The sequence below is a fragment of the Hippopotamus amphibius genome, chromosome 2 (assembly GCF_030028045.1).
Source record: "Hippopotamus amphibius kiboko isolate mHipAmp2 chromosome 2, mHipAmp2.hap2, whole genome shotgun sequence".
Lineage (NCBI taxonomy): Eukaryota > Metazoa > Chordata > Mammalia > Artiodactyla > Hippopotamidae > Hippopotamus > Hippopotamus amphibius.
In genome coordinates, this window is record NC_080187.1 from 64,735,712 (window position 1) to 64,759,568 (window position 23,857).

Here is a 23,857-nt window from a genome sequence, read left to right on the forward strand (position 1 = left end):
TTTGCAAAGTTATTGCTTTCCTGTATATTAGAAGTGAACAATTGAAACTTAAGTTTTTTTTAAAAACCAATAACAATTGCACTAAACAAAAGAGGGTAGTACTTAAGGGTAAATTAACAAAATATAAGATGTGTTTGCAGAAAACTACAAGACACTGATGAAAGAAATCGAAGAACATCCAAATAATGGAGAGATGTTTTGTATATATGGATTGGACAACTTAAGATAATCAGTTTTCTCAAACTTGAACTATAGATTCAAGGCAGTCTCAATCATGATTCCAGGAAGTTTTTATCAATAAACTGACTCTTAATATTTATATGGAAAACCAAGGGATCTGCAATAGCTGAAAAAATATGAAAAAGAACAAAGTTAGGATGATATTTCCCAATTTCAAGGTATGTAATATTGGTGAAAGAATACTCTTGTTATTCAGTGGTACAGAATGGAGAGCTCGAATAGATACACACAAATATAATCAAGTGAATTTTGACAAAAGTGCAAAGGCAATTCAATGGAGAATGGATAGCCTCTCATCAAATAGTGCCAGAATAATTGAATGTCTATATGTTATAAAAACAACAACCTCAAATTCAGGCTCATGTCTTATCCATAAATAAACTTAAAATGGATCATAGACATAAGTGTAAAATGCAGAACAGAAACATCTAGAAGCCAAAAACAGAGGAGAAAATCTGTGAGTTGGGTTTGTTGATGTGTTTTTACATGCAACACCAAAAGAAGATCCATGAAGGAAAAAAATTGATATGTTGGACTTCATTATAATTTAAAAATTGTACTCTAAAAGACACTGTTAAGGGAATGAAAACATAAGCCACAGAATGGAAGAAAATTTGCTAATCAAATACTTGTACTCAGGACTTGTACTCAGAATATACAAAGAGCTCTTAAAATTTAACAGTAACAGAGAGTGATGTCCACAAAATAGTGAGCTAGAAAACTCCAAGCTCTCATTCCCCTATAGAAACAAAAAATACTTTGTCAGAACTCTGAAAAAATGAAGGTTTACAGCAACTAAACAAACACACAAGCAAGAAAAAGTCATCTACAAAGTCATAGAAAATTTTTTAATATTTTTACTCATCCTTGCGCTCACACTGTCCAGTGCAATGGTTGTCTTAGTCTCGAGCAAATGGCTTCCCAGTTCCCAGGTCCTCCCTCAAACCAGAGGAAGCAGAACATACCTTATTTGCAAATTATTCTGTATGTCTGTTCTGACCTGTCGGGGGGATACCTAAAGGACTGACTCAAGGTGCTCATCTGTTTCACATAATACAGAATACAGGCAGGAAAAGTGGCAAGACTTGCTCATAAAAGGCACAAAGCAGACAACAAGTCCACAGATGCCTGGGGCAAGATATTATGAGTGGAAATATGCAATAGACCATCTAAGATGCTGAGGATAAGCTGGGAGAAGACTCTTGAAAATTAGGACATTCAAAAGCAGCCAAGTACATGGGTCAATTTAGAAAGCCATTCCCTTGCCTACACATGACACATACTCAGAAAAGACTCGAGAAGACCTTAACCTTCCTCCTCAGGCTGATTTTTTTGCATAAAGCAAACCTGGATAAGTGGTAAAGGAGTGCCACAGAACAGATCATTTGCAAAGACAGGGAGAAGTGGTTCTCATTTTTGTGTGGTTTGTTTTTGGTGGTTTCTTTTAGCTCCTAATAAGGAAATCTGTCAAAATATTAGTTGAACACAAACTAAAGGAACAGGGAGTTCAGTGATCACACACTATAAGCAGTTGACTTTGCAAAAAAAATAGTTTGGAAAAGTCTCAAGACAAATGGACTACTACGGCCTCCAACAGTTAAAAAAATAAAATCAGCAAACCCTGGGAAAGAGGAGAATCTGATTTTCAGAGTTACCACGTTATAATAATCAAATGCCCAATTTTCAACAAAATATCACAATGTGTACAAAGAAACAGGAAAACATGGCTCATTGAAGGGAACAAAACTCTTTGACAGGAAAAACCACTCTTAAGGGACCCAGATGTCAAAACTGCTGGACAAACACTTTAAGATAACTGTCTTAAATAGGACCAAAGAGCTAAGAGAAAACATGAAAAAGAGCTAAAGGGCATCAGGAAAACAATATAAAATTAGAATTAGAATAGCAACAAAAAGATGGAAAAAATTAAAAGGAACCAAACAGAAATTCTGCAGTTGAAAAGTATAATATCTGAAATGAAAAATTCATTATAGGACTTCAACAAGAGAGAGAAAGACAGAAAAAAGAACTAGAAGATAAGGACAGTTGAAATTACCTAATCTGAGGATCAGAAAGGAAAAAGAATGGGGGAAAGTGAACAGACCAAAAGACTTGTGGGATACCATCAAGAGGGACAAGGAATACAAAATATGAGTCCCAAAAGAGAAGAGAGGAAAGGAATGGAAAGTTTTTTGAAAAAATAATGGCTAAAATTCCAAACTTGATGAAATACATGAATTTATAAATCTAGCAGGCTCAATGAATTCCAAGTGTAAGCCCCAAAAGACCCAAACTGAGGCACATACTCTGTCAAAATACATACAGAGAATCTTGAAAGCAATAAGAGAAGTGACTCATTACATACAAGGGACCCTGAATACAATTATCACCCTATTTCTCCCCAGAAACTTTGGAGACCAGAAGGCAGTGGGATAACGTATGTAAAGTGCTGAAAGAAATGAATTGTCAAGTGAGAATTCTATATCCATAAGACGGTCCTTTAAAGTTGAGAGAGAAATTAAGAAATGCTAAGATAAACAAAATTAGAGTTCATTACCACTGGAGCTGCCCTACAAGAAATATTAAAGGGAGTCCTTCAGGTTGTAATGAAAGGATGCTAGATGGTGACTAGCATGTAGCATCTCCAGTAAAGGCAAAGGCATGGACAAATATATAAGCCAGTATTACTTTAACTTTGGTATATAGCAACACTTTTTATTTTCTGAAAAATTTAACAGTACATAAAAATAATTATAAATCTGTGTTTTGGGCTCACAATGTATACAGGTGTAATTTGTGAAATCAATAACATAAAGTTAGAGGATAGAGCTGTAGAGTCTTTTTTTGTTTTAAAGAATTTTTATTGAGATAAAATTGACATACAGTAAACTGCATATATTTAAAGTGTACAATTTGATATTTTTTTCTTATTCATAATGTATATATGGCAATTCCAATCTCCCAATTCATCCCACCCCAACCCATCCTCCGCTTTCCACTCTTGGTGTCCATATGTTTGTTCTCTACATCTGTGTTGTAGAGTTTTTAATGATTAAAGTTAAGTTGACCTCAATTTAAATTAAATTGTTATAGCTATGTATATAACTCCCATGATAAAAAAAGAATCTACAGAATATACATAAACAGAAATGAGATGGAAATCAAAATGTATCAGGACAAAAAAATCAACTAAACACAGATGGTGCCAGTAATGGAGGAAACGAGGGCAAAAAAACCTATAATACATACCAAAAGCCAGTAGCAAAGTAGGTGAAGTAAGTCATTCCTTGTCAGTAAGTACTTTTACTGTAAAAGGATTCTATCAAAAGATAGAGATTGCCAGAAAGAATTTTTTTTTTAAATTGATCCAACTCTGCTGTCTTATAAGAGACTTAATTTAGATCTAAAAACACATTTAGGTTGAAAAGGAAAGATGGGAAAAGATATTCTATACAAATAGCAACCAAAAGACAGTAGGGGAGGCTAATCTATTATCAGACAAAATAGACTTTAAATCAGAAACTATTACAGGAGGCGAAAAAGGACATTATATACTGATAAACAGGTCAACCCACCAAAAAAAATGCATAAGCATATATGTACCAAACATCAGAGTCTCAAAATACATGAAGCAAACATTGACAGAATTAAAGGGAGAGGCATACAGTTCTACAGTAATAAACACTTCAATATTCCACTTTCAATAATGGAGTAAATAACCAGATAAAAGTTAAGTAAAGGACTTGAACAACATCATAACCAACTGAACCTAACAGACATATAGAAGTCTCCACCCAAGTTCAGTAAACTACACATTTTTTTCTTACATGCACATTGGATCATTCTCTAGGATAGACCACAGAGAAAGTTTTAACACATTTTAAAAGATAGAAATCATATGTATCTGTTCCAATCACAATTAATGAAACTAAGAAGTCATTAACAGACAGAAATTGAAATGTCATAAATATGTAGAAAATAACATGCTCTTAAACAACCAATGTGTCAAAGAAGAAATCATAAGGGAAATTGGTAAGTACCTTGAGAGAGTAAAAATGTTAACACAATATACCAAAACTCATGGGATGTGGTCAAAGTAATACTAAGGTGGGAATTTGTAGCTGTAAACACATATATAGAACAAGAAAAAAGATCTCAAATCTATAACCTAACTTTACACCTTACAGAACTAGAGACAGAAGGGCAAACTAAACCTAAAGCTAGCAGAAGGAAGAATATAGACTGGAAAAGAGATCAATAAAATAAATAATAGAAAAATAGTAGAGAAAATCAATGAAACCAAAAGTTGGTTCTTTCACAAAGTAACAAAATTCACAAATCTTAGCTAGATTGAATAAGAAAAAAAGAAGGAAGGCTCAAATTCTTAAAATCAGAAGTGAAAGTGGGGCAGTATTACCAATTCCACAGAAATAAAATCATTATGAAAATACTGTGAGTAATTATATGTCAGCAGATTGGACAACCTAGATGAAATGGTCAAATTCCTAGAAACCCACTGTCTTCCAAAGCAAAATTATAAAGAAATAGAAAATGAAATAGATCTATAAGTAGGAACTTAAGGAAATACTCCAAAAAAATAGAATGATGGGGGTATGTCAAAGAACACAGGAGCCAAACTGAAAGAGCTCCCCATAGGCAAAGCTGCAACAATTTGAGCAATAAAATAATATAGTGTTGGTTTATAACCCAAAGTATAAATTACTTATAAGTCCATACTGATATATGGTTAAGTAAGTAAATAAATAAATGGGAGAAAACAGAAAAATCTCTGACACAGAATTCCTAATAATTTATGTAGTTACTCCACCTTCTAGGAGGTGAAGCAGAATTCCCCACCCCTTTAGTGGGCTGTGCCTAGTGACTTCCTTCTAAAGAGTACAATATGAGGGCTTACCTGGTGGTCCAGTGGTTAACACTCTGTGCTTCCACTGTAGTGGGCACAGGTTCAGTCCCTACCAGGGGAAGTAAGATATTGCATGCTGCATGGCCAAAAATAAAAAAATTAAAAATTAAAAAAATAATAAAGAGTACAATATGCATGGAGGTGGGGGTGGGGAGTAACTTTACATTGGAGAATTCTGGCACACACTACCTCAACCAGGTTATCAGCAGTGATGAGTCATGTACCCTTGATAAGGTGGGGTAAGAATGGCAGTCATTTTACCTCTGTGGTCTCTCTCCCAAAAATACAACCCCATTTTTAACTATGACAAAAACATCAGACAAATCCAAACTGAAGGACCTTTTTACAGTGTCCTCTAAATTGTCAAGATTATCAAAAAAGATTATAACTTACAGTCTAGAGGAGGCTAAAGAGACATGATAACTAAATGTAATGTGGTATCCTGGATGGAATTGTGGAACAGAAAAAAAAATGACTAGGTTAATAAAACAAGGAAATCTGAATAAAGTATAGATTCTATTTAATAATAAAGTATCAATATTATATTAATAGGTATGACAAATCTGCTAGTAATGTAAGATGTTAACAGTAGGGTAAATTGGGTGCAGGTTATACAGGAATTCGCCTTTGTCTCTTTGCAACTTTTCTGTGAATGTAAAGCTAGTCTAAAAATAAAACATTTATTTAAAAAAAAAAAAACACCTCAGTGCATGTGCACAGCTGAATGGAGAGGAAGGGGCGGGAGGGGAGGGGGGGGAGTCACTGAACTTTATGACCAAAAAATAGAAATGGCTCAATCATCATAATGTATTCCTGAACATCAGGGAACTATGGGTCTACAACAAAATCTCTAACATTTGTGTCTTTGGAGTCCCAGAAGGAAAGGCTAAAAAAATTTTTCAAAGAAATAATGGCTGAAATTTTCCCAAATTTGCCAAAGATATAAGCCTACAGATTCAAGCAGCTGGGCAATCTCCATACAGGGCAAACCCAAAGGAATCCATGCCATGAACTCCATGACTTTCAAACTTCTGACAACCAAAGAAAAAAATGTTAAAAGCAATAAGAGAATGATGACCTCACTCATAAGGAGAAACAGTCTGAATATTTATGAAGTGATCTTATTGTTCATAGTATGTACTTGGGTTATTTTTAACCACAGATAAGTGGTTATATAGAAATAGATGGGAATTAAGTCATGTTGGTAAATAGTATTATTCAGGTCTTGTATTTTGTTATTTATTTTTCATCTATTCTAGGAATTATTGAGAAAGTGCTGTTACAGTCCAGCTATAATCGTGGATTTGGTTATTCTTTCAGTTGTATCAAGATTTGCTCTGCATATTTTGAAATATTGTTATAAAAAGGAGAAACAGGATTGTTTTGTTCTCTTGATGAATTATTCCCTTTATCATTGTGCAATATTTCTCTTTACCCCAGATAATATGCCTTTCTTTTTTATTTTGCTTTGATATTAATATAGTCACTCAGACTTTCTTTTTTTTTGTTTGTATGGTATCTTTTTTGTTCATTTTACTTATAACTTATCTGTGCCTTTATATTTAGAGTGAATTTCTTGTAGCTATAATATATTAGAGGCTTGCTTTTCTATCCGATCTGTTAATCTCTGCCTTTTAATTGCAAAGATTAGACCATTTATGTTTAATGTTATTGATATGGTTGGGTTTAAATATACTAATTTGTTATTTATGAACTATTTTTCCAGTTTTTGTTCCTTTTTTCTACTTTTGCTGCTTTTTTGGATTAACTATTTTTAATGATTTCATTACATCTATATTATGGTTTGTTAGGTGTGCCTCTTTTCTTTGCTTATGAGGTTCATTTAGCACTTACAATACACATCTTTAACTTATGGTCTACCTTCAAATACTAATTTGTCATATATATTTTAGGAATCTTACAATAATTTGCATTTTTTTACTTTCTGTTGTGCTGTTATTGTTATCATATTGTCACAGTACTTTTTTTTATTACAAGGCAAATTTTATTTTTTTCAAGTTACAAAAATATGTGCATGTCAAAAACAGTCTAGTCCGTATAAGAGTAGTTCCAGCCATTTAAAAGTTATACTTAGTTTGGAAAAAGCAATTCATATATGTCTTAAAACATTCAGTTCATGAAGAGTATACAACCACTCAATTCAGTTATTGCTAGTTATAGGCAGCTTTTACTTGAGACTGTTCTCCGCAAGGGAAAGGGCAGTATTTGGGCAATCTCATTGTTGCTGCTAAAGCTGTAGTTTTAAAAAGCCAATCCAAAATTAGAATAAACTCGCTTTGAGTAAAATATAATGTGTAAGTTTTAGTCAATACCTCAAGAAGGTGTGGTCTAAATTTAGTTCCATCCCCTTCTCCTACTTAATTCTATTTTGTTAATATATTGGGGGGGCACAAAGGGGAAGCTGGGACAAAGTTTGAGAGCGGCATTGACTTCTCTACACTACCAAATGTAGAATAGATAGCTAGTGGGAAGCTGCTGCATAACACAGGGAGATCAACTGGATGATGGGTGATGACTTAGAGGGCTGGGATAGGGAGGGTAGGAGGGAGTTGGAGGGAGGGGATATGGGGATATATGTATAATACAGCTGATTCACTTTGTTGTACAGCAAAAACTGGTACAACAGTATAAAGCAATTATATTCTAATAAAGAGCTTAAAAAAATATCAGAAATGTAATGTGTAGTTTGGGACAAGAGTAAATGAATCACTGATTTTCAAATTAAGTGACAAGAAACATTAACTTTGAGTTGCAATGTAGAAACAAATCTGGCACATCTGGTGTAAAAACAGGAAAACAGTAAATTCAAAAATGGAAAGACATTTTAAGTTTAACCAAAAACCAAAGCTAGATTTCTTTCTCTTTAGATGTTGACACATAAAATGAATCAGTTGGTTCTTTTGACATTTATGAGCTTACGAAGATCTGCAGTTCTCTATTTTCTCTAAAAAGACGAAGTGTTAGCCATATAACAGGAACGTGTTTTATAACAGATATGTTTGCTCCAGTGCCATCTGGAAGAACAAATCATGAGATTAAATAATTTTAACTTAAGTATTAAAAAGTTCATGCAGTTAACAATGTAAACACAGGGAACAAATCACTTGCTTTGGGTGTGGATAGTATATAGGAGACTTCTGGTCTGAAATTCACATGGAAGACTTAGAAGTTAAGGGCTGCAAAGAGAAAGCAATGGCTTTGTTTCCAGCTTTCCTGTCAGACTCTGCTGCAGGGCCAGGCTTACTGCTGACATTTTACCCCCATAAGTTCTTCAGTAAATTGAGGCATTTGTTGGTGATAAGTATGAGGTGAATTGGAAAAACCTTTAAAAGTAATTCTTAGAACAAAAGTGACATTTATGACCATTTGGTAAGGATACTTACTACCTTAATGACTTAAATCCTAAAATTAGGCTACATTTTTAGAAGGTAGAAAACACGTACCAAAAGTGTACCATTTGGTACCCCTTCTTACTTTTGGCCAACCTTGGATCTCTACATTTCTCACTCTTCATTCTCCCATTAAAGCTATTAGTCCTACTACCATTCACTACCTAAAGATATAGACCTGGTGCTGCCAAGAAAAATGTTTTTAAGAAGTTTTGCTTTATGCCACTGAGTGTATCCAAACTCAGGTATCAATTCAGAACATTTTACACTTCTTTCGTAGATTAATTGACTTCATAAGGAAACATGCCAACATAAAAAACCCACATTTCTTAACATAAAAAGACTGCTGAACATCTCTGCATGCGATTCTAGTATGTCAGAGTAGTTATGTAAACCTAAATTGGTAATGTGTTCATTGAACTGATTTGAAAAAGCCTTATATTAAAACTGTATTACCAGTGTTTACCAAAAATGGGTACATATTGTACTACAAAATTAACCTAATAACAAAAAACATTCCACTTCCTCCCAGAGAGTTATGTTGTGCTGATATCCTACAGATAGTACTATAAAAGGGTTTCATTTTTGCAACATGCTGGGCTCATGGTGAATATGTTAGTACAGAGATCATGGGGTTAATGTTACTGTAAGAATGTCATTAGTGAAACATATTTATAAGGCATGTAGAAAACTAGCATTAAAGCTTTTAAGGGCAACAATCCAAACTGGCAGCTGCTAGTAATAAAAAAATATTAAAGAAATTTAGTTTCAGCACATCCTAGTTTTTAGTGCTTCCACAATGAATTGAATTATTTCACATAAATTTCTGTTGCTGGAGCTAATGGACCAAAAGAGAATGGACTTCTGCCCTCTTTAACTACTAGCCCAATCTTGAAAACAGAAGCAGTCACTTGTAGTCTTCCACATGATTTTATTAGGAGTAGGCTGAGCAGTCAGCAGGAAATTCTTGTTGAAGTAGTGTTGTTTGTTTCCATCAAACTTCATAGTTTCACTGGTCACAACAAGAACTGTAGTCTGGGCCTGAGTAGCTTGCTCATGAACTGGCTTGCAATCTAACATACTGAGCTGGAATTCACTAGAAAGCAACATCTCAAAAAAATTAATTAGGGCTTCCAGCCCTGTGACAACATTTCCATTCCATGTTAAAGTGGCCTTGTCCAGATGCAGCCTGGTTAGTGCCCGTCCTCTTCTGTCCATTGTCTCATAGTAAATATTGACAAATTCCTCAGCAGCTCTGCATGCCTGATCTATATAAGGTTTAAAATCCCCAACATTCCCAACTCTTGCTAGTTCTCATTTCCTACAGTACATTATTGTTGTTTTAAAAGATAATTTACTGTTATTTAAAAAGAGTTCTGAAAATCAAGTTTTATGTTTATCCTCCTGTTTCCAGGTTATGGTGCTCTTTTTTTTTCTATATATTAATCCAGATTTCCACCTGATAGCATTTTTATTCTGTGTGAAGAATTTCTTTTAGAGAATTAACTTTCCTTTAACATGTCAGTTGATGATAAATTCTTTCATTTTTGTTTGCTTGAAAATGCCTTATATTTGCCAAATATAAAGTTCTAGGTTGACTTTTTTCTTTCAGCACTTTAAAATTGTCACTTCATAGTCTCTGGCTTGTATAAATTCTGATAAGAAGTGGACATTCATTTTTTTTTCTCTGTAAATATTATGTCTTTGTCTATTCAACATTTTCTCTTTATCAGTGATTTTAGCAATTTAATTATAATGTACCTTGGTCTGGTTTTCTTCATATTTCTTCTCCTTGGCATTCATTTAGCTTCTTGAATCCATGGGTTTATATACATCTTCGAAAACTGAACCTTTGCCTGTTATTTTCTCCATCCTCCTTTTTTCCTTTTGAAAGGCTAATTACATGTTAGAAAACTTTATCTCACAGGTCACAGAGATAACCCTGTTTATTATTTTCTAGTCTTTATTCACTGTGGGTTTCTTCTTTCATAGTTTTTATTTCTGTACCTTAAAGTATCTATCTGCCTTATGTTATTTAGCCTTCCTTATGTGGCATATATATACTATTATTAATCCTATCCAGTGTTTTTTTGTTTGTTTATTTGGTTTGTTTTCTCATTTCAGATATTTTTCATACTTAGAATTTCAGTTAGGAACTTTTTTTTTTATAAATTCTCTTTCTCATATTCTTGAACATATGGAGTATATTTACTGTTTTGATAGCCTTGATTATTAATTTTATATGTGTCATTTCTTACTCTCTGGCTTACTGATGGATTTTCCTCCTTGATTACAGTCATATATCCCTTTTATTCATACCTAGTAATTTTTTATTGAGGGCTAGATGTTATGGATTTTATATTGTTAGGTGCTAGTTTTGTTGTATTATTTTCAATCTTTGGGGCCTTTTCTGGGAGGTAGTTAAATTATGTGGAAGAAATTTGATCCTTTCAAGATTTGCTTTAAAGTTTGTTTTACTGGATTCAGAGTTCACTTTACTCTTGGACTAATTTGGCTCCTCTACCAAGGCAATAAATACCCTTCTAGTTATTCGACCCAATTGGCCATGGGTTAGGAAGTTTTCAACCCTGACTAGCAGAAACAGAAGTTTCCTACCTCTGTACGTGCTTTGGTGACACTTCAGCCTGCTCTTTTTCACTGGTCTTTTCCCCAACATCAAGTGTCTTCCTTACACTTTCAAAAATTATTACTCAGAAGATCCTTCTGTAGATCAGATAGAGAAAGACTCTGTCTCTTTTGTCTCTTGTATTTTATCTTACAAATCCTAGCTGTCATGACTTCCTTAAAATGCAGTTCTGTTGCCTTAACTTACTGAGTCAGCCAGGCTCTGTTTTGGTGGCCTCTTTTTGTGTTATGGGTTGAAAATTCTCTAAGCAATAAGCTGTGATAATCACAGGGCTCACCTCATTTGTTTCTTTGTTCTCAAGTATCCCTGTCTGTACTGCCTCTTTTCTGAAGTCTAAAACCCATTTCATTTAGTTTGTATGGTTTTTTTTAGATGTCTGATATGATGGGGTAAATCAGTTCTTTTTACTCTGTTATGGCCAGATATGAAATTGGTCCTTATGAAATCTCATTTGAAGCACAGACATTGACCATTTTAGAACTTAATATTATTTATGCTTGTGACTTAAGAGTTTAAGGAGAGTGATCCTTTATGAGTATAAGAAAGTGTTTTTTGCTATCATTTCCCCCTGCCCCCCAAAATTCTAGCAAGCACCCGCAATGTGCTACTTCTGAAGCTATACCTTTCTTCACATTGAGAAACAGTGAAACGTATGCAGCTAACTCAAGTGCTAAAGTATTTCCCATTTACAGGGTACTGCTTTACAAAACCAGAACTGATCTTCATGTTGGAGCAAGGAGAAGATCCATGGCTATTAGAGAAAGAATTTGTAAACAGAAGTTCCCCAGGTGAGTTATTGAATACTGGCAGAAGGCATCTAAGAAAATTAGATCCAAAGTGATCAGCTTGAAGTGAGCAGTTTGAAATGTTTTTTAGCACTCTCCTATTAGAGGCCATTGGTAGGTACATGGGGCAAAGTCAAGAGAAAACCATATGTGACAACATGTGTGAAATATCTATCTGAAAAGTTCATTTGAGATGAGGTGCCCAGAGTTTTTACTGGGGGCTGCTCACATAGGCACCCTCTGTCTAGCATGTTTCAAAATTCTAGGCTTTCAGATGGAAACTAGGCGTTCAGCATAAATATATTGTTTGTACAAATAGTTTAGGCACATTGAGTCCCTTTAGCAGTTCTGGGAATCTTGGGAACCATCTCGAAATCTAAGTTCCCAGATGCCAGCTAAGGGCTAACCTTGTAAGCAGACCTTTCTAAGGGTAGCAGTCTCAGGCCTGCTGTATTAAACATTTTCTGCACAAAAGCTATGCAAATACACTACATAATACAGAGTAAGACAAACATATCTGATATATCAACTGCCAATGTAAATGGATTAAATACACCTATGAAGAGAAAATGCTATCATATTGTATCAAAGAGATACACCTATAAAAATAATTTAGAAAGTTTGAAAATACAGTCATGAATTGTTAAGCCTATGAACATAAAAACAACTCAGTGTTATTTATCTCAAAGTTCAATTTAGGTCAAAAACAGATGAGAAAAAGGACATTCTGATAATGGTAAAGAAGATAATTTTTAAAGGATACATAAAAGTTTAAAATACTAGTACACCAAATAGATTATCATCAAGATTCATAAAACAAAAAACTGCAAGAGTTATAAGGAGAAATCAGAACACATTAGATATAGACAACCTTAATGTGCTTTTCTGATTTCATTCCACAGCCTGTGGACTCTAGAATAGTGCTTGGCAACTATGGCCCACAGGTCATATCCTGCCTACTGCTTGTTTTGGTAAAGAAACATTTATTGGAACACAGCAATATCTATTCGTTTACGTATTTAAGCTACAAGGCAGAGTTGAATAGTTGCGATACAGCCTGCATAACCAGCAAAGCCTAAAACATTTACTCTGGCCTTTTACAGAAAAAGTTTACCAACCTCTGGTCTAGAAATTATAAATAGCATATTTTATAAAATGAATTTATTATGTTCTGAAAACAAAGCTATGCAAACACACTACATAACTATTCTGAAAACAAAGAATAAACCTCCTTTTAAATGATGTTGGGACATTGACAAAATGTAAAAGTTTTAGGCAAATTCTACAAAGTAAAGATATTATTGTTAAATAACACTATAAATTGCAAACAATATGAGAAAATTTTAAATCCCTCTGTCTTAAAATTAATAATGGATATATATCTTTAAAAATCTATTTTATCAAAGTTAAAACTGTACAATATCAAGAAATTATTTTTTAATGAAACATGTGTATTAGACCCTTTGCACTATAGATGAAGCAGTGCTTAGAGGAAACTGGGGGGGAAGGGGAGGGTGGGGTGAATTGGGAGATTAGGTTTGACATAAATACACGACATGTGTAAAATAGAAAGCTAGTGGGAACCTGCTGTATAGCACAAGGCGCTCAACTCAGTGCTCTGTGATGACCTAGTTGAGTGGGATGGGGGAAGAGGGAGGCCCAAGAGGGAGGAGATGTGTATGCGTATGGCTGATTCACTTCGCTGTGTGGCAGAAATTAACACAACATTGTAAAGCAATTATATTCCAATAAAAAATAGTAATAAAATAAAAGCAATAAAGTTTTAAAAGAAAACTAAGCAAAGCAAAAGATATAATAAAGATAAAACATTATAGTTATAAGACATAATTATAAAGCCAAAAGGTGGTTCTTGAAATAAAAGCAAATAAAATAGCTTATCTCAGCTAGAAAAAGGGAAGAAAGCACTATTATTCATTTTAAGTTTTGGCTCAGATTCCTACTTCTATAATATAATTTTGGAATACTTTAGCCTATATTTTATCTCTTACTTTTGTAAACTCTTAACCCATTTGATGGGTGTGTCAAAAGAAAAAGATTCTGTGCCATATAGCATACAGTTACTGAATGAGCTCCTTTCCTCACCTGGATTATAATCTCCCAAAAAGAATGGTCTCTCTTTCACTCTTCCTTTCTGGGTATTTGTCACATGATAAATATTTTTTAATAACATTGTAGGCTGACTCCAAAGTCAGGTGGAGAGAGGTATTTCATATTGATTCACTCAGAAAACACTATCCACAAATGTAAGTGCCCAAGTCAAATTTCTGGGGTTTTTGAATCATCTGATGTAGGTTGTTATTGGATCTGAGCCCTTATATTAGTGAAAGAACTCTCTACGTAATTCTTAGACACGGAGCTTTTTATGGACCACTAAATTTATATTACAGAGGAATGCAAAGACTATCACAGTGAGGGTTTTATTTTGGAAAGGTGAGCAAAGCTGCATAAACATATATTAGGTGCTAAGGTGAACTGTTATTTTAGGTACAACCAAGAAAGAAAAAATGCTGCTCATTTAACTATGGATTTGCCATCAATTTACAATGCCTCCTGACTTCGGTGATGGTTATTTCCTTTAATAATCATGAGTCATAGATACAGGTGCTTTCCATGTATCCCTTGTTAAAATGAATGATACAGGCAGTAGCTTCTTTCAGATTTTAAAATAAATGTTGCTTAAATTTGTGAGAGGATATTAGAAGCCTGTTTTCATTGTTAAGATTTGGGAAAATAGCTTTGCCCTTCCTGAAGGGCATCTAGATTCTAAATAGTTCTAAGGCTAGAATGGAGGATAATTTAGGGAAAGAATGTGAGTATGAAGTTATTGTTGGAAATGAACCACTTAATGAGGACTGATACCCTGTCAAGATTAGAGCAGAAAATAGTGTGTACTAGTGGATTGGTAGCTAGAACACATAATGAGCATATAGTTAGCATACAACTTTCTTTTCCTGAATTACATCACTTTAATCTTATATCTGTTGGTACCAAGGTATCCAAAAGCCTTCAAATATTTTTAGCATGGGCCTGATATTTTTGCATGGAGTGTGTGTAGCAGGAGAACAATTGCAGTCAAATTATGCACAGGAAATTTATGGTAAATAAATATAAAAGATACTTGTTTCTAGGAGCAGTTTGAAACATATGCAGATGAGTCAAAAATTATCCACACTCCAGTTATATTAAAACTTCTGTAAATTTACAGCCAGAGTGCGGATAATTTTTGACTCACCTAGTACAATCCTTAAGATTCTTTCAGTGAATAAAAACTAGATATGTGGGAAAATAGATGGAAAATAGAATTAAGGATTGGACAGGGCCAAGACTGGTTTGAGGGAAATAAGTGAACAAATTGAAAAGAGGAAAGTTAAGATTTGATGATTAGAGGGATTCGCTATTGAACAACCCTGATATAATACCAAGGCACCAGAACCAGGAAAGAGAGGGGGCTCCAAAATAGGTGGAAAAATTAACTCTCATCAGTTTTTTCACTTCCACTGATACATTTATGTTTCTGTTTCTGATTATTTCTTTCAACATGAGAAAGTTAGTGCCATGATTTTTTTTTTTTTCTTTTTTTTTGGCCACACTACATGGCTTGCAGGATCTTAGTTCCCCAACCAGGGATGGAACCCGGGTCCATGGCAGTGAAATCACTGAGTCCTAACCACTGAACCACTAGAGAATTTCCCATGATAAATTAAGCCACTGAAAGCAATTCTCCATTGATACTTTTTGTTACCTACTTAGTGCAAAATCCTTGTTGGATTCATTCCAATCTTTGTTTTTTCTGTTCCCAGGATTCAACTCTTCAGTATATTCTCCTTTCTTAATTTTTCCTTTCCTCTTCTCTACCTGGTTTTGAAAATTATACTTTAAGATACCAAATATATATGTAATTTCATTTCTAGATTCCTCTCTCTCATTCCACTAGGAAAAGTTTTTTTAATAACAAAATAAGAGAGAAATTACTTTACACTTGAAATTACTTTATTTTTGGGAAACTGAGCCAGACACCAAGGAGTCAAATACATAATGGGGCATATGTATGTAAATTTCATTCCATAATAAGTATGTTAAATATCATAAAATATTTTTAATTTTCTCATTTTTAGAAGAATCCCAACCTGATGAACTCTTAGAGGCAAGACACTTGAGGCAAGTTTTATTTATCAACAAATCATTGACTACAGAGCAAGATATTACAAGAAAACTATGTACTCTGGACATAAACATTTTTCCTGCAGAAACAATGCCCTGTATATTTGACACTACAGGGTCTACTTATTTGCTTCTTAGCTCATTGGCCCCACACTGTCAGTATTCAAGAAATAAGGCTTATGAGCTTAATGTATGTGAGAACTGGCTCCTCAGTATTAAGGATGGCAGAACTAATACTGGAGAGAAATCTTTTGTTTATAGTAAAAGTGTGAAAGCCTTTGGACATAAAGACAAAGTTATTCAGCATCAGACAATTCAGACTTTGAGGCAGGCTTTTGAATGTAATAAATGTGGAGAAGATGTTCTTGAAAAGACTGCCCTTGTTACATCTAAGAGTACCCACCCAAAAGTGAAATCTTATAAACTCAATAAATTTGGGGAAAACCAATGTGATAAATCAACCTTGATAGTCTCTCAGAGCAACCATCCCGAGAAGAGTCACTATGACTTTAATAAATATAAATGTACTACTGATAAAAACAGAAGTAATTTCAGTAGGACCACTCAAAGTACTGACACAGAAGGGAAATCTTTCAGCCCAAAATTACATATTAGAGAACAGCAAAAAATTCATATAGGGGTGAAACCCTTTGAATACGGAAAGAATTTCAGCCATAATTCAACCCTCCCAGTGCATCAGAGAATTCACACAATAGAACAGTCCTCCTATGGCACATGTACAGAATCACTGGGTTACCAGTCAACTTTCAATGTACATAAGAGAACTCAAATAACAGTGAAACCCTATGAGTGTAATGAATGTGGAAAATCCTGCACTATGACTTCATGCCCAATTCAACCTCAGAAAAGTCACACAGAGGAGAAACCATATGAATGTCATGAATGTGGGAAAGCTTTCAGTGAGAAGTCACGCCTAAGAAAACATCAGAGAACTCACACAGGAGAGAAACCCTATAAATGTGATGGATGTGAGAAAGCTTTCAGTGCAAAGTCAGGCCTAAGAATACATCAGAGAACTCATACAGGAGAGAAACCTTTTGAATGTAATGAATGTGGGAAATCTTTCAACTATAAGTCAATCCTCATAGTACATCAGAGAACTCACACAGGGGAGAAACCCTTTGAATGTAATGAATGTGGAAAATCTTTCAGCCATATGTCAGGCCTAAGAAATCATCGGAGAACTCACACAGGAGAAAGACCATATAAATGTGATGAATGTGGGAAGGCTTTCAAATTGAAGTCAGGTCTAAGAAAACATCATAGAACTCATACAGGGGAGAAGCCCTATAAATGTAATCAGTGTGGGAAAGCATTCGGTCAGAAATCACAACTCAGAGGACATCATAGAATTCACACAGGGGAGAAACCCTATACGTGTAATCATTGTGGGGAAGCTTTTAGCCAGAAATCAAACCTCAGAGTACATCACAGAACTCACACTGGGGAGAAACCCTATAAATGTGATGAGTGTGGAAAAGCTTTCAGGCAGAAATCAAATCTCAGAGGACATCAGAGAACTCACACAGGGGAGAAACCCTATGAATGTAATGAATGTGCCAAAGCTTTCAGTGAGAAGTCAGTCCTAAGAAAACATCAGAGAACTCACACAGGAGAGAAACCCTATAATTGTAATCACTGTGGAGAAGCTTTCAGCCAGAAATCAAACCTCAGAGTACATCAGAGAACTCACACTGGGGAGAAACCCTATAAATGTGATAAATGTGGGAAAACTTTCAGCCAGAAATCAAGCCTTAGAGAACATCAGAAAGCCCACACAGGGAACTAAACATAAATGTAATGAACATGGAAAAACTCTGAGCTGGAAATCAAGTCTCACAATACAAAATAAAACACGTAGGAGAGAACCCCTATGAATATAATGAACACTTGGAAGTTTCTCTGCAAGATACCAGCTTTCTCTAAACATCAGAGAACTTACATGAGAGAAGTTCTTGAAATATATTTTGTATGGGCAGTCTCCTGTTGAGGGCAGTCCTCATTGTAGATCAGAGAATTCGATCCAGCAAAGAAACTCTATAAAGGTAATGAATACAAGGAATACTCTGTGCATTCAATCCTTGGAAAACTCACACTGCAGAAGAACTCTGGGAATGTAATGAAAATGTCAAAACTGTGCCAGCAATCAAAATTCGTTCATCATCAGAGAAATCAAACAGTGAGAAAATTGAGAATGTAATAAATGTGAGGTAACCTTTAGCCAAAAGCCAGCTTCCTCAGTAAAGAAGAAAATACATAAAGGGTAGAGACTTCATAGCATATCAGAACGGGCAAGAAATCAAGGTAATAGATATGGGGAATCCTTCTACCATAAGTCAGACCACAATTTGACTAACACGAGGGTAATAACTATTTGACATATAATGACTATTAATTGTTCACCAATAACCATTTCCTCTTTTTTCTCATGCCACGCCTGGTCTAAATTTCTCAACTACTCTGTCATCCAAATGAGATCATATTTTTAACCTCTGAATAGTGAAATATAGGGGTCAATGACAAGTCTTACTAATTACATCTCGCAAATTCTTAATGTTTTCTCCTGTCCCTTGTCAGAGTGGAGTGGAGATTACCCCCAGCAAAACCAAGGGGCTCGTGCACAGAAGATGAAAGGGTACAAAATAGAAAGAAACAGGGCTAGAGAGTGACTATTGAATGGAATTTTCTCCTGCATGTACACAGACTTTTTGCTGTGATGAAATAAACTCGTTCTCTGCTGAGCTCCTACAGGTTTGGGTATACTTAATACTGACATATATTCACCAACCCTCAGTTAACAGAGCCTATGAATATGATTTCTCCAGACATGTGAACTCAGTATAGTATATCAGAAATATACGATACACAGGTAAAACCCCTGACAACATCTTGAATGACCATAGTTTTTATCCACAACTCTTCCTCTTCGGTCAAGTAAATATCAGGGGAAGATACCTAACATTACAACATACATAGGTAATACTTTACCCCAAAATGAGATCTCATTAAATACCTGATAACTGAGCTGTGAATCAAAGCTTTCAACGAGTCATCAGAGTTTAATATCTCTCAGAGTTTGTTATAAGGGAAAAATTTATCAATTTGAGAAAGGTGAATAATAGCCTTTGTGTTATATAAAAACTATTGTTTCATATGTAATATTAAGACAGATAATGAAATATAACAATATTGGTTCATGGACATTCACTAGAATAATATTTTTAAAAATAAGGAATAAATTGCATAAACTGCACAGTGTTGAATGTATGTGAACATTTTCTGAGTTCTCTTGTCTATATGAGTTTGTATGTGCATGCCACTTAGATGTTTGCTTTGTATGTATATTGGAACTCAAATGCATTGTTATAGAATTATGTTCCTCTTACTTAGTAACTATTCTGATATCAACTATGATTTGCCACATATATATTAGTAACAAATAAACCTTTTACAGGAAGTATCTGAAAATTCACAATCCTATACCTCATTCTTTTTCTCCTGACGTGTGCATATAGGAAAGGCCATTGTTACTAAGCTATCTTTTTCCAGCAAAGCCAAACCATGTTTTCTGTGTACTTTTGTATCATCTCTGGGTCATTAATACAAATACTGTATTAAAGCATACACATGTATAAATATATGTAAATGTGTGTGTGTGTATTCTATCTCTCTCTTCAGTGTCACTAATACTTCCTCAGTGATATCAAAGTATACTGATAAGCCCTCTGAAGGCATTCTTCATTTACTGTATGTGTTTTTTATTTCCAACATTTAAATGTTACTGTAGTTTCTATCTTTCTGCCAAAATAACCCATCTGATCTTGCATGTTGTTTAGCTTTTTTACAATCATTTTATATAGTGTTTGGCACTCTCTATCTCAGTTAAGCAACTGCTTTGGTTCTTGTCTCTCCTTACAGCCACCTAGCTCTCCAGACTTTGGGCTAGTTTTTTTCTCTGCAATTTCAGATATCTGATATATTCAAGAAAAGTTGTTAATTTAAACTCTTCCCAGCTGTCTTCTTGTTTAAGAACAGGAGCAATGCTTTTCCTGCTCTCTAATTATCTGAAACATAACTGAAAGTTGTTAGTTGATTTTTGACATATGTTCCAGGGTAACTTGATGCAAAAAAGATGACTTTTTTCAAAAATGGTGATAAAATAATTGGATATTCATATATTAAATGCACCTTGATGTTTATACCATAATTAAAAGTTTATTCAAAATAAATCATAAACCTAAACGAAATAGCTAACAGTACAAAGCTTCTATTGGGAAACAGAAAGTAATTTGAAGCACAGAGATTTTTAAGATGTAACACAAAGAATTGTGTGAGACATAAAAACAAAAAAGATAAGTTGGAGTTTATTAAAACTTAAAGTGTCTGCTTTTCAAGATTTTATTATGAAAACAAAAAAGAAAGTCATACATTGGGAGAAAACGTCTCTAATATATCTCACAAAAGACTTGCATTCACAATATGTAAAAAATGTTCATAATGCAATAATAATACAAACAACTCAGTTTAAGTGGGGAAAAAAAAAGGATAAGATTAAAACAGGCATTTCACAAAAGAAGATATATAGATAGCCAGTAAATACTAGAAAAGATGTCCAAAGCTTTAATCATCAGCGAAGTGCAAATTAAAACTATATGTGATAGCATTAAAAATCCATTTGATGTCCTTGTAAAGGTAATGATACCTTACCTAAAACCAATAATTTCATTTCTGGGTATTTACCCCAGGAAAACTTAAATAATTATACAAAAACAAAATCAAAAAATAAAGTTTTAAAAAAACTTTATAAAAATGTTCATAGAATCTTTACTTATATTAGCCCCAAATTAGAAAGAACCAAAATGTCCATCAGCAGGTAAATGTATAAACAGTGATGTTGCCTGACAATGGAATACCACTCAGCAATGAAGAGGAATGAACTACTAATGTATGTAACAACATTGATAGTAAAATTAGGCTGGGCAAAAGAAGCCAGGCACAAGAAAGTAGAGCTGTATGATTCTATTTACACAAAATTCTAGGAAAGACATCTAATCTAGAGGGTGGGGGTGAAGATTAACTGGGTAGGGGAATAAGGGAATGTTTTAGTATGATGGAAAGTTCTACATAGATTGTGCTGGCGTTTACAAAGGTGTGTAAATTTTCAAAACTCATCAAAAGCTATCAGAAATGCATATGCTTGTATAAATTACACATCAATATAGTTGATTTTTAAAATTATAAAAGTGAATTTTGGACCCCCAGCATATTATGAGACCCAGATTCTGAATTTGCCACATGGCTCGTTGGCTTTACTATCAATACTTGTATATTTATTCCCTTCTCCCTTCCATATGGCTGTGTGACCTTGGGCAAGTCAGTTCTCCTTTACGTCTCTCCGTTTCCTTGTTTGTGAGGAGTGCATAATGATGGGTAAGTACCTACAGTCCTTTTTGGAAGCATTTTCTGAGTTAATCTATCAATGTGTCAGTCACATAAGACAATACCTGACACAGAGTAAATGAGCAATAAGTAATAACTAACCATTATCTATTTTACTACTGTTATTAAAAATCAAAATGAAAGTCTGTGTTCCTTAAAAGAGCTTAAAGCAAGATTATAGCTGACAATAAAACTAAATAATAAATTAGGCCTAAATGAGATTCAGCCTTGATGTGATAGGAAGGTGGGAGTTCCTCACGCTCTCGAGACTTACTCTTTCTCTTTATCTGATGACACCATTCCTAAAATTTTGGAAGCCTCAGGCCTGTGCACTGGTTTACATGCCTCAGCCCACAACATTTTCTAAGTATCCAATTCCCAGGAAACTGCTTTTCCACAAAGGCAGGAAAAGCACCCCCTGTGATGCTCTCTCTCCCCCCTCCCCCCAGAGCTTGTCTCTGATGGAAGTCTGAACTAAGCTGGAGTATTGTCACTTGGGTTCTTCCATCCAGGGTAGGAGTTACACACCAGATGTACAAATATTCTAAAGAGAAGTCACACTTCAAGATAGTACTAACAATAAACACTTGTGCGCACACGCACACATGCACACACACACACACACACATCCTTTAATGGCCACTGCTGCCCTGAGTTCTGCTTCCCTGCTATACTGGAGGTGATTTCATTAATGCCTTTTAACACAGGAACTGCATCCTGAGTTCTCTTGCGTAATGGAATCACTTCATGGTGACCGCTGTGAGAAAAGAGGACTTACAGATCAGCAGATGATTTGGCCCTAACCATGGGCAAAAAAAAGGTATGAAGTTTTGCATTCTTCACCACAGGTGTGTCAGGGCCTTAAAAAGACACAGTTTCAAGTAGTAGACGGTCTCCTGCCAGTGTACAGAGTTTGTGGGGGCATGACTTGGGCCAGAGTTTGAGAACTCATCTTCTGGGTCAGTGGAGAATTTTGACAAACACCTTGAGATAAGATTGAGCTCAGTTCTCAGAGGCCCCTCCATATTCCTAAAGGAAACACAGTCGTCAGTGGTGTGGGCATAACTATACCTGTAAATGCTTCAGTGGTCTTTTATTTGGTAGTATAACTTGTTTTCATATCAAAATTATTGGAAGAATGCAGAAGCAGGTGATAGTTACAAGCTATAGGAAAATAAGTATAGAAGATTATAGTGAAAGGATGCAATCCATTGTACATAAGTATGCAACAGAAACCATTAAGTTGCCACCAATTTTAATTGTGAAACTTTATTCCCTGCATTAATGCTTTATATCCACATATTTAAAATGGACCTGAGGGTTTCAGGCCTTTATTTTTCAATTTGCGTCTTATGTTTTGGTGACTTATCCTTGGAAAAAGCAAAACCCCATGTCTGATCTCCATAAGAGGATGAGCAATGTCTTATCCTGAGCCACAAGCCAAGTGTTTGTCTCATGGAAGCCCCTTTGCAGCTGGCAGGTCGTGGACAGGAAGGTGGCCCTCCTGGCACAGATACCACAGAGATTGGTATCTCCAAACAGGCGAACCAGATAGACCTCGGGGCCTCCTGTAAAGCCCTGCTAGTCCCACACTGGAAACACAAGCCAGACTGCAAGGCATGAGCAACTTCCCAGACCAGTGTCTGTAATGGCTATTGAGGATCAGAAGCCCCTGGGATTTCTGATTCTGCCTGATATCACAAAAAGCAACAATCCAGGGTAGGTAACAATGCGATGTTGGCGGCCAGTGAGGAGGGGGCATGGGTACTGTCTTGCCACGATGGTGCCAGGGGCTTTTAGGATCCTGGGGATCATGACAGGTGTTTTTGTTGGTCTGCTTGGTGCACCACTCGAGGCTGTCAAGCAGTGTTTCCCATACACCTGCCTTTTCTGTGCGGTCTTCAAGAGCAAGAGTAGCCTCTGTGCCTAAAAGGGCGCAAGGCAGCTGTTGACACATAGCAGTATGTTAACTGTGAACCACATCTAAGTGTGGACTTCTTGGCACATCACACCTACCTAATTACCAAAGGAAGCAGTGCATGAATGATGTTTCTAACCAACACACTGGTAATTTGTTTTCATATTATTGTATATTTTTCTTGGAAAAAAAGTGAATACAATTTTTTTAAATGTCTGGCTTAGCCTCTTTGTTGGATCTTTACAATCTTTTCATATTATTTAGCTGTAAATTCCCCCCTTAGCACTGTTT

The 23,857-nt window shown here is 35.1% G+C and overlaps 3 protein-coding genes across 3 annotated transcripts in view; 2 read left to right on the forward strand and 1 right to left on the reverse strand.

Annotated features, from left to right (window-relative positions):
- The window catches only part of ZNF782 (zinc finger protein 782), a 47,120-nt gene extending 26,760 nt beyond the window's left edge, over window positions 1-20,360 (forward strand). Inside the window, exons 5-6 of the mRNA XM_057724977.1 lie at window positions 11,914-12,009; window positions 16,143-20,360. Coding sequence (XP_057580960.1) covers window positions 11,914-12,009; window positions 16,143-17,998 — 1,952 coding nt within the window. The 3' untranslated portion in view covers window positions 17,999-20,360. The remainder of the gene's footprint in view (window positions 1-11,913; window positions 12,010-16,142) is intronic.
- LOC130846629 (NTF2-related export protein 2-like) lies at window positions 9,448-9,807 on the reverse strand. Its single transcript, XM_057724990.1, has one exon. It carries the CDS (start codon window positions 9,790-9,792, stop codon window positions 9,448-9,450), a length of 345 nt encoding a protein of 114 aa, XP_057580973.1. The 5' UTR covers window positions 9,793-9,807.
- Window positions 11,960-23,857, forward strand: part of ZNF510 (zinc finger protein 510) — a 77,221-nt gene continuing 65,323 nt past the window's right edge. Inside the window, exons 1-2 of the mRNA XM_057724981.1 lie at window positions 11,960-12,009; window positions 22,356-22,468. The gene's annotated coding sequence lies outside the window, so the exon portion shown is untranslated. The remainder of the gene's footprint in view (window positions 12,010-22,355; window positions 22,469-23,857) is intronic.